The sequence below is a fragment of the Eucyclogobius newberryi genome, unplaced genomic scaffold, assembly GCF_026437365.1.
Source record: "Eucyclogobius newberryi isolate DKJ021-1_F unplaced genomic scaffold, fEucNew1.0.hap1 SCAF_9, whole genome shotgun sequence".
NCBI classification, from domain to species: Eukaryota; Metazoa; Chordata; class Actinopteri; order Gobiiformes; family Gobiidae; genus Eucyclogobius; species Eucyclogobius newberryi.
Window position 1 is genome coordinate 23,857,108 of NW_027316532.1, and position 24,017 is coordinate 23,881,124.

The following is a 24,017-nucleotide window of genomic DNA, read 5'->3' on the forward strand; positions in this document are numbered from 1 at the left end:
TCCATGTGTGTGGCTTAGGGTCACAAACTCAGAGGAAGTTAGTCTATGGCTCCTTTGTTGAGAGATGTAATGTGCTGTACGGAAAAGAAAGGTAGACGGTGACAGTAATAAATCACTACACACTTGTTTTGAACTTACTATTAAACAAACATGACTAAAAATACCTAAAGATGAGTGCAATTGTTTGAAAAGCAGGGAAGTGCCCATCTCCCACAATGCATTGCGATAGATCTTCCATGTTTACATCATATCAGTAGGCACGTTCAGGGGACCAGTCCCTGAGATCCATGTTTAGTCCTGACTCTGGCACCAGCAGGAGGCCGGACCCTGAGCTCCATGTTTAGTTCTGACTCTGGCACCAGCAGGAGGCCGGACCCTGAGCTCCATGTTTAGTTCTGACTCTGGCACCAGCAGGAGGCCGGACCCTGAGCTCCATGTTTAGTTCTGACTCTGGCACCAGCAGGAGGCCGGACCCTGAGCTCCATGTTTAGTTCTGACTCTGGCACCAGCAGGGGGCCGGACCCTGAGCTCCATGTTTAGTTCTGACTCTGGCACCAGCAGGAGGCCGGACCCTGAGCTCCATGTTTAGTTCTGACTCTGGCACCAGCAAGGAGGCCAGATCCAAGTCTGTTTTTAGAAGGTAAAAAGCTGCTGATGTTAGAGAGCGAGACTGAAAGTGACACGTTCTCTTTGCTTCTCTGGCCAAAGACAATGAATTCCGTCTTGTTTGAGTTCAATTACTGATTTCATCAAAGTACTTCCTGTCTATATAGGACCAATTTAGGGCAATACCAGAGAAGCACATCCAATCTAGTCTCTGTAATAGAATCCTGTGACTGAGTGGACATGACAATCTTGGTAGTGACATTGTTTCCATAATAGAAAAGTAGAAATGACAAGATTGACAGGCCTTAAATGTTGACTATGGCCCATTTTCCGCACTGCTTTTTATGAAATCGAATTAATTTCTCTCACCTTTTTGTTCCTTCCTTTTCTCTTTTCTTCTTCCTCCTCCTCTGCAGCCGGGCTCAAATCTATTATGAAGAAAAATGGCGTGGCAGACAAGCCGGGGAACAAGGGAGCCAAGAAAAACCTGAAGTTTGTCGGGGTGAACGGAGGGTGAGTTCGCCTTTTTAATCACCTTTCTAATCCGTTAGATTAATACACGTGTGCTGCGGCGCGGGTTTGCATTTTGGCTTTGCTCCGACACTGACAAACACCTACAGGCGAATGGGTACTTTGCTGCTGATGGCGTGTTATTAAATGCTACTATTTTGGTTCGGAATCATCATGAAAAAGGGATTACATATCTTCAATGTCTGTGCTTAATGGGGCTTTGGCACAATTATTCATTTAAATGTGGAAAAGGATTCTAGGTATTTCATCACGCTGTTATAAATAAGAGGAAGGCAAATTTGAAAATGGTATTTAATTTTAAAGAGCGTGTAGGTCAGTGAGTCACCTGATATGCAAGGCTTTTATGCTAGGTGTGCTTTTTATGCTACTTTTATTATCATTTCTTTTACACATATCCACGCTGACATTTATTTGTTGGAATATTTAGATTCCAAACTAGGAAGATGTAAATGTATACATTAATTTAGCATTAGTTTACAAGCTTTTGGAGCCAAACTTTGGAGCTCATAAACTTTAATCACCAGTCGCTCTCGATGTTCTCTAAATATATACTATTTCCACATAAACAGACCTTTCCCGTTTATATTAGAACAATACTAACCACTGCACCACGAGTTATTAATGTAAAAGGCTCGAATTACTTAAGAAAAAGCATGCTTATCTCGGTCAGATGAGGCATACATGTATTATTCATATTACCGTATTTTCCGGAGTATAAGTCGCATTTTGTGTCTGGTATGTTAACGTAACATATTAACAGTTATTCAGATAACTATAGCATAAAGAACATGCTAACAAGTTTACCAAAGCATCAGTTTTACCCCAAATCACTAAATCCATTGAATTCTTCTTCCTCTGTGTCACTTCTAAACAACTCCACAAACTCCAGAGGTAGAGGAAGTGCAGATTCTTCTTCTGCGTCGCTTAGAGCCTAGAGCGCCCTCTTGTGGTTGTCAGTGTGAAAATAACGGATAATATCACATATAAGGCAAGGCAAGGAAAGGCAAGTTTATTTGTAGAGCACATTTCATACACAAGGCAATTCAAAGTGCTTCACACAGCAGGAAAAATGCATTCAAATCACAAAGAAATTACAGAAATACAATAAAATTAACTAAATAAAAAATTATCAATCCAACTGATTTTCTAAACTAATAAAATCACAAACAAAAGAGAAGAGTGCAAAGAAAAAATCCCTTCAGTCATATGCGCAGCTAAACAAAACTGTTTTTAGCTTAGATTTGAACATTGTCAGAGTAGAAGCCTGTCTCACATCTTCAGGAAGACTGTTCCAGATTTTAGCTGCATAAAACTGAAACGCAGATTCCCCATGTTTTGTCCTGACTCTGGGCACCAGCAGGAGGCCGGTCCCTGAGGTCCTCAGAGTCCGAGATGGTTCATATGGCACTAACATATCCAAGATGTACTTTGGTGCTAGGCCATGGAGAGACTTGTACACAAGCAGAGCTGCTTTAAAGTCTATTCTCTGAGCCACAGGGAGCCAGTGCAGAGATCTGAGAACAGGACTAATGTGATCATACTTCCTGGTTCTGGTCAGGACCTGAGCAGCAGCGTTCTGGATGTACTGCAGCTGTTTTACAGCTCGTTTGGAGAGGCCAGTGAGCAGGCCGTTACAGTAGTCTAATCTACTGGAGACAAACGCGTGGATAAGTCTCTCTAAATCTGGTTTTGACAGTATATTTTTGATTTTGGCAATGTTTTTTAGATGGTAAAAAGCTGCTGATGTTATTGATTTGACGTGGCTATTAAAGTTCAAGTCTGAGTCCATTATTACCCCCAGATTTCTAATACAGTTTGTAGGTTTTAGAGCGAGACTCTGGAGGTGACCGCTAACACTTTCTCTTTGTTTCTGTGGACCAAAAACAATTATTTCAGTCTTGTCTGAGTTCAGCTGGAGAAAGTTGTTTTGCATCCACAAACTGATCTGTTGGATGCAGTGACAGAGTGAATCTACTGGTCCATAGTCACCTGCCGATAGTGAAACATAGATCTGAGTGTCGTCTGCATAATTGTGATAGGACACATTTTCACTGCGTATCAACTGACCCAACGGCAGCATGTAGAGGTTGAACAGAAGGGGACCCAGGACTGACCCTTGGGGCACTCCACAGGTCAGGGTCATGTGGTCTGAGACACAGCTACCAATTTCAACAAAGTACTTCCTGTCTTCCAGATAGGACCTTAACCAGTTTAGGGCAGTGCCAGTGATGCCCACCCAGTCCTCTAGTCTCTGTAAGAGGATCCCATGATCGACAGTGTCAAAAGCAGCACTCAGATCTAACAGAATTAAGACTGAGGCTTTGCCCGTGTCAGTGTTCAGGCGGATGTCATTTGTCACCTTGACAAGAGCAGTCTCAGTGCTGTGATGAGGTCTAAAACCTGACTGAAAAACATCAAATGAGTTGTTTATTAAGAGGAAATCTGTGAGCTGTTGGTAAACAACCTTTTCAAGGACTTTGCCCCAAAATGGCAGATTAGAGATGGGCCGGTAATGACTCAGTACTGCGGCATCAAGACTGCTCTTTTTTAGGAGAGGCTTTATGACCGCAGTTTTCAAAGACATTGGGAATGTTCCAGATTGAAGCGACATGTTAACTATGTGAGTGAGTGGTGCTAACAAACTGTTCAGCACAGACTTTAGAAATTTGGTGGATAACACATCGAGGCAGCATGTAGATGAACTCAGACTGGTGATGATCTCATGGACAGTTTTGTCAGTTACTGGTGCAAAGTGAGTTAGCTCTAAGTGTCTTGGTGGTTTTAGGGTATTTTTTTGCATTGTGGGATTTATAGCATTTTTAATGCCCTGAACTTTGTCATTAAAGAATAATGCAAACTCATTACACTTGGATGTGGAAATGAGTTCTAACGGCAGCTGAGCTGGAGGGTTTGTTAATCTGTTTACTGTGGCAAACAGGACACGCGAGTTGTTACTGCAGCTTCCAATTATTTCAGAAAAATATCTTTCCCTAGTTCTACATAAGATTAGGTTGTACATGTTCAGCTTTTCTTTGTAAATCTCTTTTTGAACCTGGAGCTTTGACTTGCGCCATTTCCGTTCAGCCCTGCGGCACTCCCTTTTCTGTGCCCTGACCGAATCATCATTTCTCCACGGCGCCTTCTGCTTATTTTTAACCATTTTAGCCTTTAATGTTCTGGACACGATGGTGTACAGAACATTCAAAACACTAGATGTAACAGAGTTCATCAAATCATTTACATTAGAACATGAGACATTTTCAAAGTTTATCATTTCCATAAACAGTGCACCTGTGCCATCACTTATGTGTCTCCTCTGAACAACTGCAGGACCAACCGGAGGTTTGGGAGAAACAGACAGGTCAAAGAAGACACTGAAATGATCAGACAGAGCAACATCGATCACATTAACATTTGAAATATTTACCCCCTTTGTAATTATGAGATCTAGAGTGTGTCCTTTGCTGTGGGTGGGGCCTCTCACATGCTGAGTAAGACTGAAGGTTTCAAGGACAGCATCAAGCTCTTTAGCGTTTCTGTCACAAATATTATCAACATGCACATTGAAATCACCTGTAATGACCAAACCATCAAAGTCTGTGCATATGACTGAAAGCATCTCAGTAAAATCATCAATAAAACTTTGGCAGTGCTGGGGAGGCTTGTATAAAACATTGAAGAGAATGGATGGAGACCGTTTTAGCTCCATTTTAAAGGATACATACTCAAATGATGAAAACACCCCAAAAGACAACCTGCGGGTAATTATTTCATCTCTAAAGACAGCACAGACTCCACCCCCTTTTTTGTTTTCTCGTGTTTCAGATTCAAACTTAAAGTTGGGTGGAGCAGATTCTATCAGAACTACATTTCCTGTGTTTTTGTCAAGCCATGTTTCAGTTAAAAACATAAAATCAAGATTATAAGAAGAAATAAAATTATTAATTAAGAGAGATTTGTTACATAAGGATCTGACATTTACCACAGCAAGTTTCAGACTAGTTTCAGTGAGACTGGGCTTTATCTTTTCACAGGGAATATGAATCACATTTCTTAGATTGGGCCTGACTCGCATTTTGTTTTTCCATCTCTGTGATGATGTGACTACAGAAATTGCACTAGGGGGGGCTCTTTTTACATAGGGCCCCGGGTTGGTTTGATTTTTAATGTGACAATAAGTCCCGGCAACGCTGAGACCCAGTGCATCCTAGCTATGGGAGATACCAGGTGAAAGGCGAGGTTGGATGGGTGGTGGGGCTTTTGTAGCCAAGGAGAGTTTGAGACCAGGTGAGAGGCGAGGGGGGATGGGTGGTGGGGCTTTTGTTGGTGTAGTCGGCATAGCCCTTGCTATATTGGGCGTGAGTGGAGCCATCTTAATGCCTGATTTGATCAGACTTTCAAAATGGCTGGGAAGGCCCATGGGTGAGAGTGGAGATGAGAAGGAGAATGATGAATCTTTAGTGGGAGTAGATGTTGCAGGGGGAACCCAGGGCTGGTGTGAAGGCAGGGGCGATGACGGGGATGTTGTTGGGCTTGTCACAGATGGGTCCAAGGCCTTTGAAGATTGTTCCTTTGCTGGAGGCGGTGGAGGTGAATGTGGAGCAGCTGGAGCTGAATCCTTTGCTGGTGGTGGTGGAGCAGCTGCTGATGAATCCTTTGGTGGAGGCTGAGGTTGTGGTGCATTTGATGTTGAAACATTGGCTCGGTCTCTGGCTGATGGAGCAGGAATTCTTCTCTCATTCCTCTCTTCTCTAACTATCTGCTCAGGACCCTGTCCAGGCCCAGTCCAATGCCTCAGAGCGTGGAGCAGGTTCTCTGTCAGCACCCTCACTCCACCTCTGCATAGGTGGGGGCCATTTCTCTTAAACAGGTCCTCTCGTTTCCAGAATAGATAGAAGTTCTCAATGTAGTGTAGTCCTCTCGGGGAACACTCTTTGGACAGCCATGTGTTCAGCTGAAGAAGCCGGCTAAACTTGTTTATCCTCCTGTCGATGTTTGGAAGAGGTCCACTTATGAATGTTTTGATTTCCATTTTATCAAGCACGTCGAATAACTTCAAGAAGTCTTTTTTCAAAACTTCAGTCTGTTCCCGCCGCATGTCCACTGCACCCACGTGCACAATCAGCTGTTTAGCTCCTCCATGCTTAGCCATAATATTTGGAAGGAGTGACATTATCTCAGAAACAGTGGCGCTTGGAAAAGAATGTGTGTTTATCTTTTCATGCGTCACGTGACTTATCGCGCCGTCCCCAACTAAAACAATCTTCGTGACCTTGGCTCCTGGCACAGATCCTCCTCGCTGTATTTTGGCCACGTCATCTTTCCTTTTTTCATTTAATTCCATCTCTAAAAGTGGTAAAAATCTGTTGGTGAGCTGTATTTTAGGTGACTTCACGTTATCTTTGTATCGTTTAGGCTTTGCTCCAAGTTTGTTCCAAGAAACAGCCTGGTCTTTCTGTTTTTTAGACAGTTTTGGAAACGACACAGAGTCACTGCGGTTTAGGTTGAAAGTAGCAGTTTTTCTTGTAAAAAGTGTGCTCTTCTTACCGTCGGTTGACACAGGAATGGTATCGTGAAGAACTTTTTCAGATTCCAAAACAAATATCCGTGTTTTCAGCTCATTAATTTCTTGTTGATATTTCCGACAGCGTTCACAGTCTTTCTCACTTCTTCTCACGGACATGTCGCTGGCGTCAGATATGTCGTTAAAACTGGAAAAATGTTCTTAAAATCCTTGGTTTACTTGAAAAAGTCTAAAGCAAAAATGTTTGGAAGACAAAAACTGATTAAAAAGCAAAATAAATAAGGAAAGCAGCGATAGCAAGCGGAGCGAGCAAAAAAGCGTGTGCACTCTTCGGAAGCAGTTAACTCGGCACCCCGGCCAAAACTATGAAAAAAGGTGCTACTTATCGTCCAGAAAATACGGTATTAATATATTTATACAAAATAAGCAATCCCAGCTTCATATTATCAATCTAACGGTCCAGACGGTGCTTGTTGCTTTAAGGAAACTGTGTCTATTGTTCTGTTCGACTTAAATGAAGGAAATCAAGCCCACGCCCGGCTCATTTCAACCTTCAGCTGGATTCCTGAGCTTGAATGTTTTATGACCTGCTCCCCTCTGCTGTGTTTTGCCAAAGCCAGTGCAAGCTTTGTTCCTTCCTCCCTTCTTTTAAATGATGTGTAAACATAACCTGACAGCTCTATTCCTGAACTAATAATGAAGCACCGGGACCCGCACTGGCAAGGATTTGTTTGCATGTACCGGTACCCACGTTGCACACAGGATTTAAGTAAAACGTAGAGGGTACTATTTGTTTGGAGGGTGTTTACTTTAGCAAAGCGCTGGAAATGTTTGGCGTTTTCAACTTCTATAGAGAATGTTTTGATTTCTGAGCCCAAATGTAGGATCCATATTTTTATTTCATATGTTTGTACATCTTTAAAATGTCTGAAATTTTTTTTATTCATTTCTGTGTTAATTTTACTTATTTATTGCTATCTTGGGGTTTTATTGTTTTGGGACTAGTACAAGTTGAGCATTTTACTTAGTGGTCACATACCAAAGTACTTTTGGCCCTAAGGAACATCATGAAAATTGTAGTATTATATTTTGCAGAAACTACATAAACAAACTTTAAGTACTGGGCAACCATTTACTCTCAAGTTCCATTCATTTTGCACTATTTTTTGTTTGTTTGTTTGTTTTGTGTATTCAGAATGGATTTCATGACCATAAATGAGACTTATTAATATTTTCTGATACTCTGCTCCAAACCACATGCATAAACAATTACTGTAGATCTCAATATTATAAAAAAATCAGTAATTGTACAGCTCTATTTAAAAGTATTTTGTGAAAAGCAAAGCAATACGCAAATCAGGTAGAGCATAACGTGTTAGGACTTACTTTTTATATGTTAATTTAAGTTTGTCCACACACAAACGGGAGGGTTTCTGGTTGAAAGTTAAGGGTTTTGGGTTTTTTGTCTCATTGGGACAGACACCACCCACAATACAGTATATATCTGGTACAGTATAGTCATTTTGCATATCAACTTTCATACATTAACTCTTATAATTATGACTTTGAACTCATTTTGCAATCTCCCTCTGAATGAATCCCGATGCAATCTGCACAGTCCAGATAAACTCCTACGTATTATTTTAGACTAAACTGACCTTTTTTAATGAGACGGATACAGCAAAAGAAAATATTTTCCTCGTTATTTTCACGCATCTGCCCACACCAGAAAGATTGTTTTTTCAACTTTTTGACTTATGAACCTTTATCTCCTCTCTTCCCTTGGGATTCTTTGAGGAATCCAAGGAATGTCTTGCCCCCAAAACACCTCTAATAAATCGTGTGTTGCAACAAATATGTGTGAATCGTGGTATTCATTATTGGGTTTATCAGATGCCCCATCAGAGGAACACGCCCCTATCTTAAATCATCCACAGCTCGTACAGAAGGGTGCGCTCTGTCCAGTTTGGATTATTTGTCATTTGCAAACATATTTATGCAATTTGCGTGCACGCTTAACTTTATGTCGGGATGTTTTGCATGCTTAGGCCAAGGTTGAATTGCATATTTTTCATGTCATGGTTCAGAGCCGAAAGGGAATGGCCTGTTAGTGTTTTCATTACCTTGGTCAATGTTGGCTTTAAATCTTCAGGCCATAATGTAAATATGTGTGTGGTGTATGTGTGTTTAGGTTCACTGCGTGGACTGTCTTTGAGCAGGACTTCAAAGCGGTTTGAAAATGACAGAAATTGAACATGTTTGTTTGTCATTTAATGGCGTTTCATCTGCTACTAGACAGATTCTTAAAGGCCCAGTACCTGACTTTTACTTTGACCTCGTGTGTTGTAAAAGCAGTTTATATACCGTATTTTCTGGACTATAAGTCGCACTGGAGTATAAGTCGCACCAGCCAAAAAAATGCATAATATAGAAGGAAAAAACATAAATCGCTAAATTGACTTTTCTTCCTCTGTGTCACTTTTAAACAACTCCACAAACTCCGGAGGTAGAGGATGTGCTGATTCTTCTTCTGCATCACTTAGAGCCTAGAGCGCCCTCTTGTGGTTGTCAGAGTGAAAATAACGAATAATATCACATATAAGTTGCTCTGGAGTATAAGTCGCACCCCGGCTAAAACTATGAAAAAAGGTGTGACTTATAGTCCGGAAAATACGGTATATATATATATATATATATATATATATATATATATATATATATATATGTATGTATATGTATTAGAAATGTCAGCGTGAATAATAGACATGTTGTTCGATGAGATCCGCGTGGAAGAAACTGCCTGAGACTGTCGCAGACGGGTGAAGCTGATGTTTTATAAGGTGTAACTGGGCGTAAAAGATAACCTTAAATACCAGCGCGTTGTCAAATGTCAGTGCCTATCAGACTATAAAATCAGTAGTTTAGGGGTTAATGGATTTCCCAAAGCTATACACTGTAATATTTATCCTGATATATGACTGGATTCAGTATCATTGAACATTACAGTTTACCAAATGTTTTGTATGTTTGTTTTTAATACAACTCGATTCACGTATTTTCATAACTAATCCTTTATTTGTTGACCAAAGCTTTCAAAATCAGGCTTTGACACTTGACACACAGAAAATAACTTTAACAGAGCTCCTAAGCCACAGGGGCAAATTGGATTTTTTTAGTGATCTTCGTTTGATGCATGGTCATGAATCAAAACAAGTAAAGCAAGAAAACACATTTTTAAAAGCGTACGACCTTTTAACAAAGCGTACGACCTTTTTTTGACCGCTATATTGAGTATTTGTGCGTCTAAGCCTATTGATACTTGCAATAGTATGAAAGGATATTTGAAAAGAGTTCAGTGTTGACTATTTATGTTTAGTTTTAGTCTAGTTTCAGCCAACTAAATGTAATATAAATTTAGTTTATGTAGTAAACTTTTATTTTTGCATATGAGTAAATTAATTTCCCTTTTAGAGTATATTGTAAAAGCAGCACTTTGTTCAACCTAACATTTTATTGACCGCAAATACATAAGAAAGGACCGTATATATATATTTATAACACTTTATAGCAGATGTGTTGGCACCTGGAGGTCCACCCCTGCCTCACCATCTGAGAAAGTTGTTCCAAAGCTGTGCACACGCCCAGTCATGTGAAAATTAGCTCTGTACCAAAGCGTTTGTGACATTCATGTGAAAATTAGCTCTGTACCAAAGCGTTTGTGAGAGCTATGAATGAGTTGGACAGATTTAAGTAAACCTACTTCTATTTTTGATGCTTTTAACATCAAGTACCTCAGCTTCCACTTGTTATGTTCATATTGCTTCACTTCAAAAAGCTTCTACCACGTGTACAAAGGACTGGACAAGGTCATTGGTCCTTTCTGTACATTTCTGTTTAGTTTTGAAAAATTGAAAAAATGAATCTGTCAAAAGTATGACAAAAACTGAGATTAAATATTTTGTCATAACAAATAACACTGGTAAAATTTAGCCAAAATCTGAATATTGTCTGATGTCTGGACCTTATTTAAATAACATGCAAACGAACTGCAAAATCGGACTCACATCTGATTTTGCTGTTTGCTTTTGTCATTTTAATAATTCCAAAATCTGGTTGTGTAATCAGATTTTGAGTGTGCATCTAACGGCAGCTGTTGACATACATATTTGTATATATAGATCTTGATTATTTTTTTAAAACAACACAAATATGAAGTCATATTAATGCATTTTGTATTTCCCTCCAGCTATGAGACTACATCCAGTGAGGAGTCAAGTGGGGACGAAAAGTCAAAGGTGGAGGTCGAAGAAGAGGACAGCTCAGGACCAGAAGTGGAGAAGGAGAAAGAGAAGACGCCTGAGCCTGTGGAGAAGACCCTGGAGGCAGCACCAACGCAGCAGAAAGACCCTGAGGTGGCAGCAGAGGGAATAGCGGCCAGTGCGGAGGCCGGTGCAGGGGCCGGTGCAGGGGCCGGTGCAGGGGCCGGTGCAGGGGCCGGTGCAGAAGCCGGTGCAGGGGCCAGTGCAGAAGCCAGTGCAGGGGCCGGTGCAAGGGCCTGTGCAGAAGCTGGTGCAGGGGCCAGTGCAGAAGCTGGTGCAGGGGCCAGTGCAGAAGCCGGTGCAGGGGCCAGTGCAGGGGCCGGTGCAGGGGCCGGTGCAGGGGCCGGTGCAGGGGCCGGTGCAGAGGGGGTGAAGGAGGAGCCTGAGAGGGGGCTTCTGGATCTAACGCCTGAGCATGAGGTCCTGGAGGAAGATGGGTAAGAGACACTTTCTCTCCTAATACAAATAAATATGATTACATACATTGATTATGGTTTACTTGTTACCCAGGTTACCTTAAAGGGGACATATCATATACACAAGATCACCTTTAATTAGCTTTTAACCTTGTAATTACGGTGTTTCCTCATCAGAAATCAACATCCTTGTGCTTAACTGGGATTATTTTTAAAAAAATGAAGACCCGGGTGACACATGTTGGGTTCTAATGTTACGCAGCCACTTTCCAACAATAAAAACACGTAAATGACCATCCGCTGCTTGTTACGGTGAAATGCCACTATGAAGAGGCGGAGCTTATCAGTTCTGCAGTTTTGAACAGGAAGTCAATGAACCAATTTCTACGATGAAGCCGCTCTAGATTGATACTGCCGTTTACAATGAACAAAATGTAAAATGATTATCAATTTAGGTCTGTTATGGTTCAATACTAAGAACGTGTCTCCTTTAAGACAGCACAATTGGCAGTAGAGGATTTCTCAAGCAATATTATTATCGGATTAAACTAATATAGACTGAGGATAAAGAGGCACTGCAAACTTCAACATCGACATTTCATGTGACTTCAAAACTGTGTCTAGGACCTAAAACACCAACAATAGAAACGATAAATAGATAGATATGAAGAAAAAAAAGCAATAATAAGGAAATGAATGACAGGAATGGGACCAAATGACAAGGACTGGATTGACAATGATACATAGAGGGACATTATTTTATTTAGGGACTGTAAACCTGACTGACTTATCTATTTTTGATAGTGTATTTGGTTATGACTTGTTTGTGTTCATAATATAAGAATAAAAAGAGGGAGATATATTTAAAAATCCACTGTGTTAGTGTCTTATACTTGAAGCCCACGGTGTTGTTGTATTGCCCCTGGAATGATGACTGAAGTGTGTCAGTGTGTGGACAGGACCGCGGGCTAAAGGGTCAGTCCCAGTGGGGCCCCAGAGATAGCGCAGGGGCCAATATAAATCCATCACTCCGCACCTGTCTGATCCCAACACCCGAGTGCGTCGCGTGCCTCCACTCTGCTGCGTGTTACTGTCCACTCCGACCGAAAGATTGATGACCACGGGTGGATTAGATATTTAATCTTTATTTGTAATGATTAGCGTGTGTTATAAACGTGTCATCTCGGTGAGTTATGTGTGAGCTCAGAATTGATCAGCTTTGCTACAATTAATCAGAATAATCATGACTAAATGACTATGGAAATAATGGTTGACTTAGTAATTGTTAAAGACATTTTAAAACAAAAACAGTGACATTAGAAAATCAATATACAATATACTTTGTTAATGTTTATTAGAAAAGAAGCCTTGAATCAGCATATTTTACCTTTATTTGGTTAAACATTTATTTTAAAAAGTCTAAATGTACAGTTCAAATAATGACTAATCCTAACAATTATCTCTAAATAAATATAATACATAATAATCCATAATCCTTAGTAGCAGCCCTACTTTTTTCTCAGTATGACATGCAGTTTATGTGCAGAGTAAATTATAAAATAAGTTGTAAATAATATAATACTAATACCAAAAGGCAAACTGTTTGGCCTTAAATAACACACAATATTACAGTTATGTTTCATTCTGTGCTTCCAGGGAGAAAGTTGACAGAGGATTTGTGGACGCTTGTCTCTATGTGAAAGACAGAATGGAAGAGGTGTCATCCCCTGATAAAGAAATGGTAAGAAAGAGTTTGGTCCAATGTACTTTGTTAGTAAGGCAGTAATGTATGCATCTTACAGTACGTGCGCTCGCTTTTATCACTCCTTAGCAGAAAAATACCTGATCCGGAGTTTTCCTCTTAATACACAGAATCTCGACAGTAACAGATGCTCTGCTTATGTTGCAAAAAGGCTTTAGGTCCTTCGTGTTCCTTCCTTAGCTGTGTGACTTACTGCTACAATAATGCGAGTAGTTTGTAGCCCGGCTCTTCGGGCGGAGCCAAGCTGTGCAGCCCTAACAGTAAATGCATGACTATAAAAAAGTGCCACGGGCTGCGTTGTCATCGGTAACTGCGCTCTTCTCAGCGGCAGGTCCTGGTGGTGCTCTATCAGGAGTGGTTCAAGGTGTCCAGTCAGAAGGACTCCAAAGTGGACACGGTGAGACTGTACCTGAGACAAGTGGGGATGACCACGCCCACCCTGCTGCCGTACGTGGTGAACCTGACCGACGGCAACGGCAACATGGCCCTGCACTACAGCGTGTCCCACTCCAACTTCCCCGTGGTCAAACTGCTGCTCGACACAGGTGGGACTTTAATCACACCGTTAAAGTCATCTTAAAGGAGACATATGATGCACAGTAATGGTTTTCCCTTCTCGTTTACTCTCATAGTTGTATTTAGGATGATTCGTGCATGTTTGTATTCTCCTGCATTCAAACAATCCCACCGTTCTTCACTAACTTTGCACTTTCTTCTGACATTCTGTGATATATGTAGGATTTTGCAGTGTTGTAGCTGGACTTGTTTCTTTTAGTCATTTTGTAGATCATTATTGCGATTTTAAATGGTTGAAAATGTAAAATCAAGAGTGTCATTTCTAGTACGTAGACAAAAGCACAATCTGTCTTTTTTTAATAATGCGTTTGAGAATTGTGGTGGAAGGGGACGCTGTGGCATAATTTGTCTTTTTTTGTGCTTAGGTCATTGAGGCGCTTTTAGGTTCACGGTGTACAGGGCAAACTATGTATTTATTTATGTATTTATTTTACATAGTCTCATCTGTATTCCGTGGTTTGAAAAATGACATCTTTACACATGACTTTAACAGAAACACATTCATAGCTACCAAGAAATATGAATGTTTTTTTCTATCTTGGATGAAAAAAGGGGACACTAAATCCACTGATTGCCTTATTGGGAGTACAAATCCTATGCAGTAGTTATGGCAGTATTACAGGATGTGATCGTTTCTTAACCAACATTGTTATTGGTCCATTAATTATTAGATTGGCCTTAATAAAAGCTAAAAAATAAACGCATAACGGAGAAGGCATGGAGGACTTTATTTTTCTAATTGAACCTATTATGATTTGACCTGTGCAAAACCAGGAAGTCAGGCAATTCCTGTGACGGTGACTGTTGTGCAAGAATATATTACAACAAAATTAAAGTTCTTGGATAGCAGTAACTAGTGCAGGAAAACATTCAAGTAAAAAACAGGTGCATTGCTGGGTTTGTGTAAATTTCCCGCGATAATTGCCACGGGTTGTTGGCATTTAGCTGGAGCGAGGTACAGGTTGTGTCAAAATAACAATTGCATCGAGCCGCTCCGTCGACCCGTCTGGCATTTTAAACGGTGACAATAAACTCGAGCCATTTCTAAAAAGGTTAGACGATGAAGTTATGAACCAAACCAGAGCTAAAGGACACATTGTTCTATTGACGCACTAAATAGGTTGTGTTTCTGTTCGTGGTTTGAAGCTGAGTAGGAGGACAGGTACATTTTCTGTGGTGGAATTTGCTTTTTAACTGTCAAAATGCAGATGTTTTGTCACGGTTAATATTTTTTTGTTTATTGGGCCTGTCCACGTGAAACAAAAGCTGGTAAAGAGTTCAACGTCTTTTCTGTCAGAAGGAACGAGTTTGATGACAATTCTTTGGTCAGACCAATGCCATCGCTTCAAAAAGCGATGGCATTGGTCAACCCCAAATCACGATTTATAGATTTGATCATAATATTATTTACAAATTATGAGCGTTTTTCATAAAAAATCACAAAAATACATATATTGCTCTTGTCTTGTTTTCATTTGTTGTGTTGTAAAAAACTGTTTTGATTACAAATGGCATTAGTTACAGTCTGTTTATACTCCAGATAATGACTAAATAGTAATAATAATGAAAAAAATGTTTTAGTAGTTGACCAGTTGCAATTAAAGGTTTGAGATCTAATTTAGTTTTATAACTCAATTGGCAACAAAATAATGTGGTGTAATTTATTTTATTTATTGTATTTATTTTAAACAAGGACAACAAACACAGAGGGGGCAGTCCAAACAGATCCATCTACTGTCTTCACCTCAGGAGTTTTATGTCCCGCACACGTGGTCTTGTCCTGATCTTAATTAACTAAAATCTGCATATTCCTCATGTTCGTTGGTGTCTCCAGGCCTGTGCGAGACGGATAACGTGAACAAGGCGGGCTACACTCCGGTGATGCTGGCTGCGCTCACCGCCGCAGAGAGTCCCGACGACCTGGAGGTGGCCGAGCAGCTGCTGAAGACGGGCGACGTCAACGCGCGCTCCCGTCAGGTACTCCGCGCTGTAGGTTTTACACAGCGGCCGGAAGAACAGAGGAGGGAGGGAGGGGGGGGGAGTGTTGTGTTTGCAGGATTTTCCCGATGCCACTTTGTAGTCAGACTTACGGTCAGCATCTTTGAAACAGCGCGGTCATCGATTGTGGACGGCAACATTAAAGAGGGGCTTTAGACGGAGAGAACGCCCTGCAGGTCCCAGGAACTGAAAACTGAAGCTGTTGCATGTTTCAGTTTAAAAAAGGCTTGCCGCGCATTTGTTTTGTAGGTTCCTACTTATAATTATACATATATACTTATAATTATACATATATACTTATAATTATACATATATACTTATAATTATACATATATACTTATAATTATACATATATACTTATAATTATGCATATATAACATAACATAACATATTGTAATAATGCCCCTACTATCAAGCAGCAATAAGTCAAGTATGAATTCAAATGTTGGTTGATCTGCTTGTTTTTTATTAACCAATGACCCTTTTATGTTGAAGAAAAAGGTTCAGTTGTAGTCGTTAAATCTTGGTCATTACAGAAATATGTCGAATTGAAGTAGAAACTAAAAAATATTAAAGAAATCAAGTTTTAAAAAATTCTTTATTCATTTATTTTTTACTACAAAACACAAACACCAACAATTTAATATTCATAATGGATTTTACAGGTGTTTTTGTCTTTTTTAATGCAATTAACGTTGAACTATTACTTTGAAAATACTGTTCCAACTCCCTTTCCCTTTTTGTCCCTTTTAGTCAGAAATGCTCCATAAAAAGTCCACAAATTCAGATATAACTTTAAGTGTTATTTTATTCTTTAGATTTGAACACCTTGTTAAGTCATGTTGTCCTCTGTGTTTTTACTTGACTTATTTATTGCTATTTTATGGGTTTATGGGTTTATGGGTTTACTTTTCTTTGCTTTCACTGGGTTTTATTGTTTTTGGACCAGTAAAATCTTATTGAGCACACATGTTTTTTTTATTTTTTTCTGTTCATACACTGACCAAAAATATAAATGCGACAATTTCGTTTTTAATCTCATTTTCCCTGACCTGAACTCAAAGATATGACACATGTTGAAATACACAAAATACCCAAAACTCTCAAATATTGTTCACAAATATATCAAACTCTGTCACCCATTGGCTGCTCTGGATCGGCGAATATGACAGTGTGTTCCAGTTCATTGGTGGTCACATTTTGGTGGTCACAGCAGATACTGACCCCCCCCAGACCCTCCCAATCAGAGTGTCCTTTTACTGTGGCCAGCCTAAGGCACACGTGTGCAATATTCATGCATCTCATCATCTGTCTTGATATGCCACACCAGTCAGAGGGAGATGGATTATTAACATTAATATTGATCGCTTAGTAAGACAGATTTTTATGATTTTTTTTTACAGATTTATGAGTTTTAGAAATAAGGATTTTGTGTTAAAAACAAAAGTGCTGCGTTTATATTGTTCTGTGTAAAATGTGCTCTATAAATAAAGTGGTTTTGGATTTTGATCATAATTAGTTATGCTATTACTCATGCGGATTATGGAAATAAGCAGTTTTTAAATGTAAATATATTAAATTAAACTTTTATTCAAGATGATAGATGGATGGCCCAACTGCCCAAATTTCACGAGGACATGTTTTTTTCCTCACTTCACTCTCTCCAGATCGTCTTGTCGCTGTTTAATTCAGCTCTTCACTCCCCCTTGTACTTGTCGCTCCCCGCAGGCTGGCCAGACGGCGCTCATGCTCGCGGTGAGCCACGGGCGCGTTGCCATGGTGAAGCTGCTGCTGAGCTGTGGCGCCGACGTGAACGCCCAGGACCGAGAAGGCTCCACGGCCCTGATGTGCGCCTGCGAACACGGGCACACGCACATCACACGCCTGCTGCTGGAGGCCGGACAGTGCGACGCGGGCCTCACTGATAAGGTACAGGCCTCGGGAGTGCACGGCAACGGGGGGAGGAGGGAGGCAAGGGTTACTCTGGAGGGAGGCAAGGGTTACTCTGGAGGGAGGAAAGGGTTACTCTGGAGGGAGGAAAGGGTTACTCTGGAGGGAGGAAAGGGTTACTCTGGAGGGAGGAAAGGGTTACTCTGGAGGGAGGAAAGGGTTACTCTGGAGGGAGGCAAGTTTTACTCTGGAGGGAAGCAAGTTCTACTCTCGAGGGAGCCAAGTTTTACTCTGAAGGGAGGCAAGTTTTACTCTGGAGGGAGGCAAGTTTTACTCTGGAGGGAGGCAAGTTTTACTCTGGAGGGAGGCAAGTTCTACTCTCGAGGGAGGCAAGTTTTACTCTGGAGGGAGGCAAGTTTTACTCTGGAGGGAAGCAAGTTTTACTCTGGAGGGAGGCAAGTTTTACTCTGGAGGGAAGCAAGTTTTACTCTGGAGGGAAGCAAGTTTTACTCTGGAGGGAAGCAAGTTCTACTCTCGAGGGAGCCAAGTTTTACTCTGAAGGGAAGCAAGTTTTACTCTGGAGGGAAGCAAGTTTTACTCTGGAGGGAGGCAAGTTTTACTCTGGAGGGAAGCAAGTTCTACTCTCGAGGGAGCCAAGTTTTACTCTGAAGGGAGGCAAGTTTTACTCTGAAGGGAGGCAAGTTTTATTCTGGAGGGAGGCAAGTTTTATTCTGGAGGGAGGCAAGTTTTATTCTGGAGGGAGGCAAGTTTTATTCTGGAGGGAGGCAAGTTTTACTCTGAGGCGAGGGAGGCAAGTTTTACTCTGGAGGGAGGAAAGTTTTACTCTGAAGGGAAGCAAGTTTTACTCTGGAGGGAGGCAAGTTTTATTCTGGAGGGAGGCAAGTTTTACTCTGAGGTGAGGGAGGCAAGTTTTACTGTGGAGGGAAGCAAGTTCTACTCTGGAGGGAAGTAAGTTTTACTCTGGAGGGAGGAAAGTTTTACTCTGAAGGGAAGCAAGTTCTACTCTGGAGGGAGGCAAGTTTTACTCTGGAGGGAGGCAAGTTTTACTCTGAGGGAGGCAAGTAGTAAAACGTGCCTCCCTCAGAGTAAAACTTGCTTGCTTTCTGGAGGGAGCTAAACTTCAGACAGGATCTTAAATCTCATAGTGCAGGCTTGTGCGGTGGCTAGTCCGGCTAAATGTATTATTTTGTGTAGTATAGAGACTAAATACAGTGGATCGTATTGGATTGGATTGTAGTAGCACAAATGTTTAGTGCAAAGAGTGAGCCATTGTCACAGCTGTTCTGCTTATGTAGAGCGATTCATATTACCCGTATTTTCCAGACTATAAGGGGCACTTAAAAGTCTTTAATTTTCTCAAAAAACGACCTTATAATCCAGCGACTTCAGTTTATGAAAGTGAACGAGGCGGAGATCCAGGTCCAATTATTGAATCTATGAACCTGTATTTACAACCGACAAATCCTCATAACTCCGGCGGCAGGTTTACCACGACGAATGAATAAAAACACAGAGGCGATAGCGGGTTCTGTCAGCTCGGGGTGGCGTCCGTCTGCTGCAGTAAGTACGGTGTTCGACGGAGGGAACAAATTACAAACAGCACGGCGCCCGGCGGGAAGGAGGCGGGAAGTTACCGACGCGGTCGCCGCGTGTGGCGTGTGAACTCACCTGGGTAAATGTACAGCCGCCGTGGGCCTTAACCACTGCTACGGGAGTCGTCGAGAAGGAGTCAGGAAGGAAACAAGCGAAGCAGTTTGTTTATCACGCTGCGGTGCGTAAAAGCATTACACGGTTTTCGATTCTAATATGAAGAAAAGGGTAAATGGTTATCGCTGTGGTGATAACTACTGTGGATCCAGAGTAAATAAATACATACATTATTTCTCAGCTGATTAAATGTGCGGTCTGTGAAACTGCATCATTTTTACATAATAATCCAGTGCGCCTTATACTGTATTTTCCAGACTATAAGTGGCACCAGCCAAAAAATGCATAATAGAGAAGAAAGAAACATATATAAGTTGCACTGGAGTATGAAATGCGGTTGCAAGTGTGAAAATAACAAATAATATCACATATAAGTCGCTCCGGAGTATAAGTATAGAAGTATAAGTCGCACCCCGGCCAAAACTATGAAAAAAGTAAATGAAAAAATATGGTATATGGATTCATTATTATCTCGCAGCAACTGTCAAAAGATTACGAAGAAAAGCTGGCCACTTTCCGCACATACTGCATTAATAAAGTTCAACTCGCTTAATGCTCCTTATATAGTCCGTTGCGCCTTATATATGAAAAATTATCGAAAATAGACCATTCATTGACAGTGCGCCTTATAGTGTGGAAAATACGGTAGTCGAGGCTTTTGCGCTGAAATACTGAACACTGCCCCTAACCTGTATACGGTCTGACTTTTGGAGATCAGGGGCACACGTTCAGACTGTTACTTCAGATTCAATTTAGTTTGGTGCGGGCACAGAGATTTTACGCAACAAATATTGATTTTAAACGCAGGGCAGTGGGACCACAAGATGTGACAGGAATTGTGCTGCATTTCTGTTTTTTTTCTTCTTCTCTCATCTGTCATTTAGTCTTGTGAGATTAATAATTATTCACAATTATTTGCAACATAACGAAACAGCAGTAAAATCCTTTTTTCTTTTTCGTCCTCTTCTCTCTCCATTCTCTTTCTCTCTCACTCGGACCAGTTGTAAGAATATTTCTTTCTGAATGATGGAGTGAAGTTCCATTGACATAATGGAACAGATTTAAACGGATACAAAATAAATAAAATCACTTTACATGTAGGTTTACTTTTTTGACCTAAAGATTGAACAGAAATGACTTCATTTTGCTGCTAAAATGGTCCCAGTTGTAATATTCTCGTGCTTATGAATATACTGTGACCTAAATATTCACAATTATCAATCAACTCAATTGTAGAGCGCATTTACCTCCAAACGTGTTCACTTTATTATCACTTTTTCACACATTTCACTCAAACACACAGGATTCTAAATTGACGTTATTACAGACTTGACAGCCACAAATCCAACACAACACTGCCACCATCAGGAGCTCAACTGTCACTGCAACGCGTTTGAGTTAGACCTGGAATAATGTGCTCTTTCTTTCTTTGTCCTTGCTATAACAGAATGGACAGACCGCTCTGACCGTGGCCAAAGGAGCCTCCCACCAGGACATCGTTGACCTTTTGAAATCCTACCAGAAGTCCCCTCCGGACCTCCTCTGAACCCAGGAGCCCGCTCAAATCGACCCCGAGGAGCAGCGTTACAACGGATAAGTATATTTGGGATGAAGAGACAGTTCTAAATCGTACGACAGTAACTTCTTTCTTCCGTACGATGTGACATTGAGGGGATACGCTGCACCGAATGGGGTCTTTTTGGCTCAACAGCGCCATCTCTGGTGAAGCAGAGACAGTGGAAGAAATGTCAAATGAAACTGCTGCTTTCTCATCCAGCTCTTCAAACCAAGCACATGATCTACCTTCTGAAAATGATATTATTTCTATTTTTCTTTTACAAAAGTCAACGTCACTCTTTTTGTATCTAACGTAAGCCATTAGGAAGTAGTAGGAGTAGTAGTAGTAGTAGTAGTAGTAGTAGTAGTATATCAAGAGTTTTGTTCAGATTATAACCACATAAAACCCACACACAAATGTATTTTCTACTGCACTTTTGTAACGTGTAATAATAAGAAATAGTCCTATCATGTGGGTGATCCAGGCACTATATATTAATGTGAAAATATAGAAAAAAAAGAGTATATTATTTCTGGCCATAAATCTTAAAATGAAATGTACACTATATCCAATTTAATTCATTGTTAAATATATTAGTCTCTGCTCTGCAATGCCACAGTACAGATCATCAGAAGCTTACAAATGTTACAATTAAGTAAAATGTCTTTGATTATCCTCAATAAAGCATGAACATATAGTCTATTAAGGACGATTTAGTCTTTGTAACAACGTACAAGGGAGTTTGGGGTGTTACTTAAGTAGTAGCTAAGTCTGAATCATTCTTAATTAACTGTTTGTTCATTATGAATTAAGTCTTTGCTTTAGTAAGTCTTTTAAAAGTGTAGTTATTATAAAGTTTTGGGACAGAAAACCGTTTACTTTCGCAGTTTACTATGGATTAATTGTAGTAACTGTTACATCAGAGGACGTAACACATTCTCACCTTCGTATTAACAATAGTAGAAGAGCTAACCACTCTGCCAACATATAGCTCTCCCCAAATACCAAGAAATGTTGAATTATGACTGAGAAACAACTGTCTGAGATTGTCACGAGCAGTTGTTTCCTTCATGTTTCCTCATCCATCATCTACTTCTAAATAATACCTATAAAAATGACATCTTTTACAATATATCGTAGTCGTTTTCCTGAACTTGAAGGAATAAAACAGTCAGGTACAAGTAATTCAACCAATGTTTCCTCCACTTTGGCTTTGCAGAGCACGACCGTCATCTTATTAAATATCGAAATAAAATAAATACAAAGGCGGAGGTGTGAGGTTTGAACAGAGAATGACTTCTTTTTATACTTATAAGACAATAGCACAAACAAACCGGTCTCGTGGAGGCAGCAGAGTGTCTTCTGGAGACTGTGATGTATACATTATAGGACGGAGCTGCATGCCAATCCCCGGTTACTCCCCCTGCAGGCCACTCTGCAGTACTGACGCAGTATGTTCTAATACTGTCCGGCCTCACGGTCACTACAAGTCCCCCCTTCCCCTTCCCCCATCCATGGAATACCAGTTCGGACCCCATGTACGTCTTGTCGCCTGCTTGTTCGACCCAATCATGTATGCAACTGCTACATCTGCACAATGAATGTCCGGCTGCCTGAGATACATTCCAAAATAATGTAGCAAGATGAACTGTAAAGGCATGAGACTAACACAAGAGACATAGCGACGATATTTTTGTCTAAAAGATGCATCGAATCATTTTCAGAGGTCTATATATATATTTCAGTGGGTTGCGTTCACGTTCTGAATCCCCCCGTTGTTTAAAATTGAGCTGGAGGTCGGGTCGGAATACGTCAGATTGCACTTTTATTGACCTTGTTTTAGGTGAATGCTTCAACAAAAGTGGCATTATTTCCTCAGCAGCTTCAGAAAGTTGCGATTGTCGTGAAATTACTAATATGTAAGATGAATATGGCAAGTGTGTGGGTCCAATTCTTTGCTGATAATGATTCGGTTCAACGTTTGGATTTTGCCTTCAAAAACAGTGGCAACAAATCTGTTCATAGTCGGATTTCCGGAGTTATCGGACTATTGAAATGTCACGGGAACAGTTAAATCTGATGCGAGTACCGTATTGTCCGGAGTATAACCAGCCAAAAAATGCATAATAGAGAAGAAAAAAACATAAATAAGTTGCACTGGAGTATGAAATGTGGTTGCAAGTGTGAAAATAACAAATAATATCACATATAAGTCGCTCCGGAGTATAAATATAAGTATAAGTCGCACCCCGGCCAAAACTATGAAAAAAGGTGCAATTTATAGTCTGGAAAATACGGTAATCGCATTTCACGTTTTTGTCAGGTTTTGACAGGGAAAATGAGGCAAAAACGGGTCAAACTAATGCGGAAAAAAGAATATAAAGTGAAAATATTCAAGATTGACAGTTATTTTAAAACCCACTGTACTTTGTCTTCCAAAATACAACAGTTACTCTGAAAACCCACAACTTACCTGACACGTGTTATAATTTTTGACGATCGCCTTTGTCTCGGGCCATAAAACCAGGTAATCATTGGGTCATCTGACTTTTACTGACCATGTGAATGTACCCAGTTACATAAACCCGCGCCTTCCAATTAATTTATAACATCATCCATCTCTCAAACGTGAACACAACCTACACAGATTAATCTACGTCTTTTGTCTTGAGGTAAAGAAACTGTCAGGGTGGTAAAACCGAAAGCAATCACGCGATTGTGCAAGAATAAGCAATATGAATCGAATACTACCTTGTCAGTGGCGATCCAGGGCGGGTTGATTTGCGTTTCCTCACTTTATTTAAGCCTTAATCTGATGCCTAACATGCCTACCGCAAATACACAAGTGAAAATGGTCGTTTTTGGGACTTTGGTCTGATCTCCTGTTTACTACGAATCACCAAACACACACACACACACACACACCACGACACGTTTACGCCGCAGCCTAAAGTGTCGCGATAAAAGGATGAGAACCAACAGAGCCGTTAACTGCCACACGTGTGCTCAAAATGTCCAGGTTGAATTGAATTTTTTGTATTTTTTAGCGTAGTCTGTGCCGCGCCGGGTCAAAGCATCGGGAGGATGTGCTGAACCGAGGTCCACGTAG

The 24,017-nt window shown here is 40.7% G+C and overlaps 1 protein-coding gene across 1 annotated transcript in view; it reads left to right on the forward strand.

Annotated features, from left to right (window-relative positions):
- Positions 1-20,918, forward strand: part of kank4 (KN motif and ankyrin repeat domains 4) — a 126,680-nt gene extending 105,762 nt beyond the window's left edge. Inside the window, exons 5-12 of the mRNA XM_072438301.1 lie at positions 1,023-1,119; positions 10,908-11,098; positions 11,237-11,417; positions 13,053-13,137; positions 13,484-13,703; positions 15,569-15,711; positions 17,461-17,661; positions 20,798-20,918. Of these exons, the coding sequence (XP_072294402.1) occupies positions 1,023-1,119; positions 10,908-11,098; positions 11,237-11,417; positions 13,053-13,137; positions 13,484-13,703; positions 15,569-15,711; positions 17,461-17,661; positions 20,798-20,896 (1,217 nt within the window). The 3' untranslated portion in view covers positions 20,897-20,918. The remainder of the gene's footprint in view (positions 1-1,022; positions 1,120-10,907; positions 11,099-11,236; positions 11,418-13,052; positions 13,138-13,483; positions 13,704-15,568; positions 15,712-17,460; positions 17,662-20,797) is intronic.
- The last annotated feature ends 3,099 nt before the right edge of the window (positions 20,919-24,017 follow it).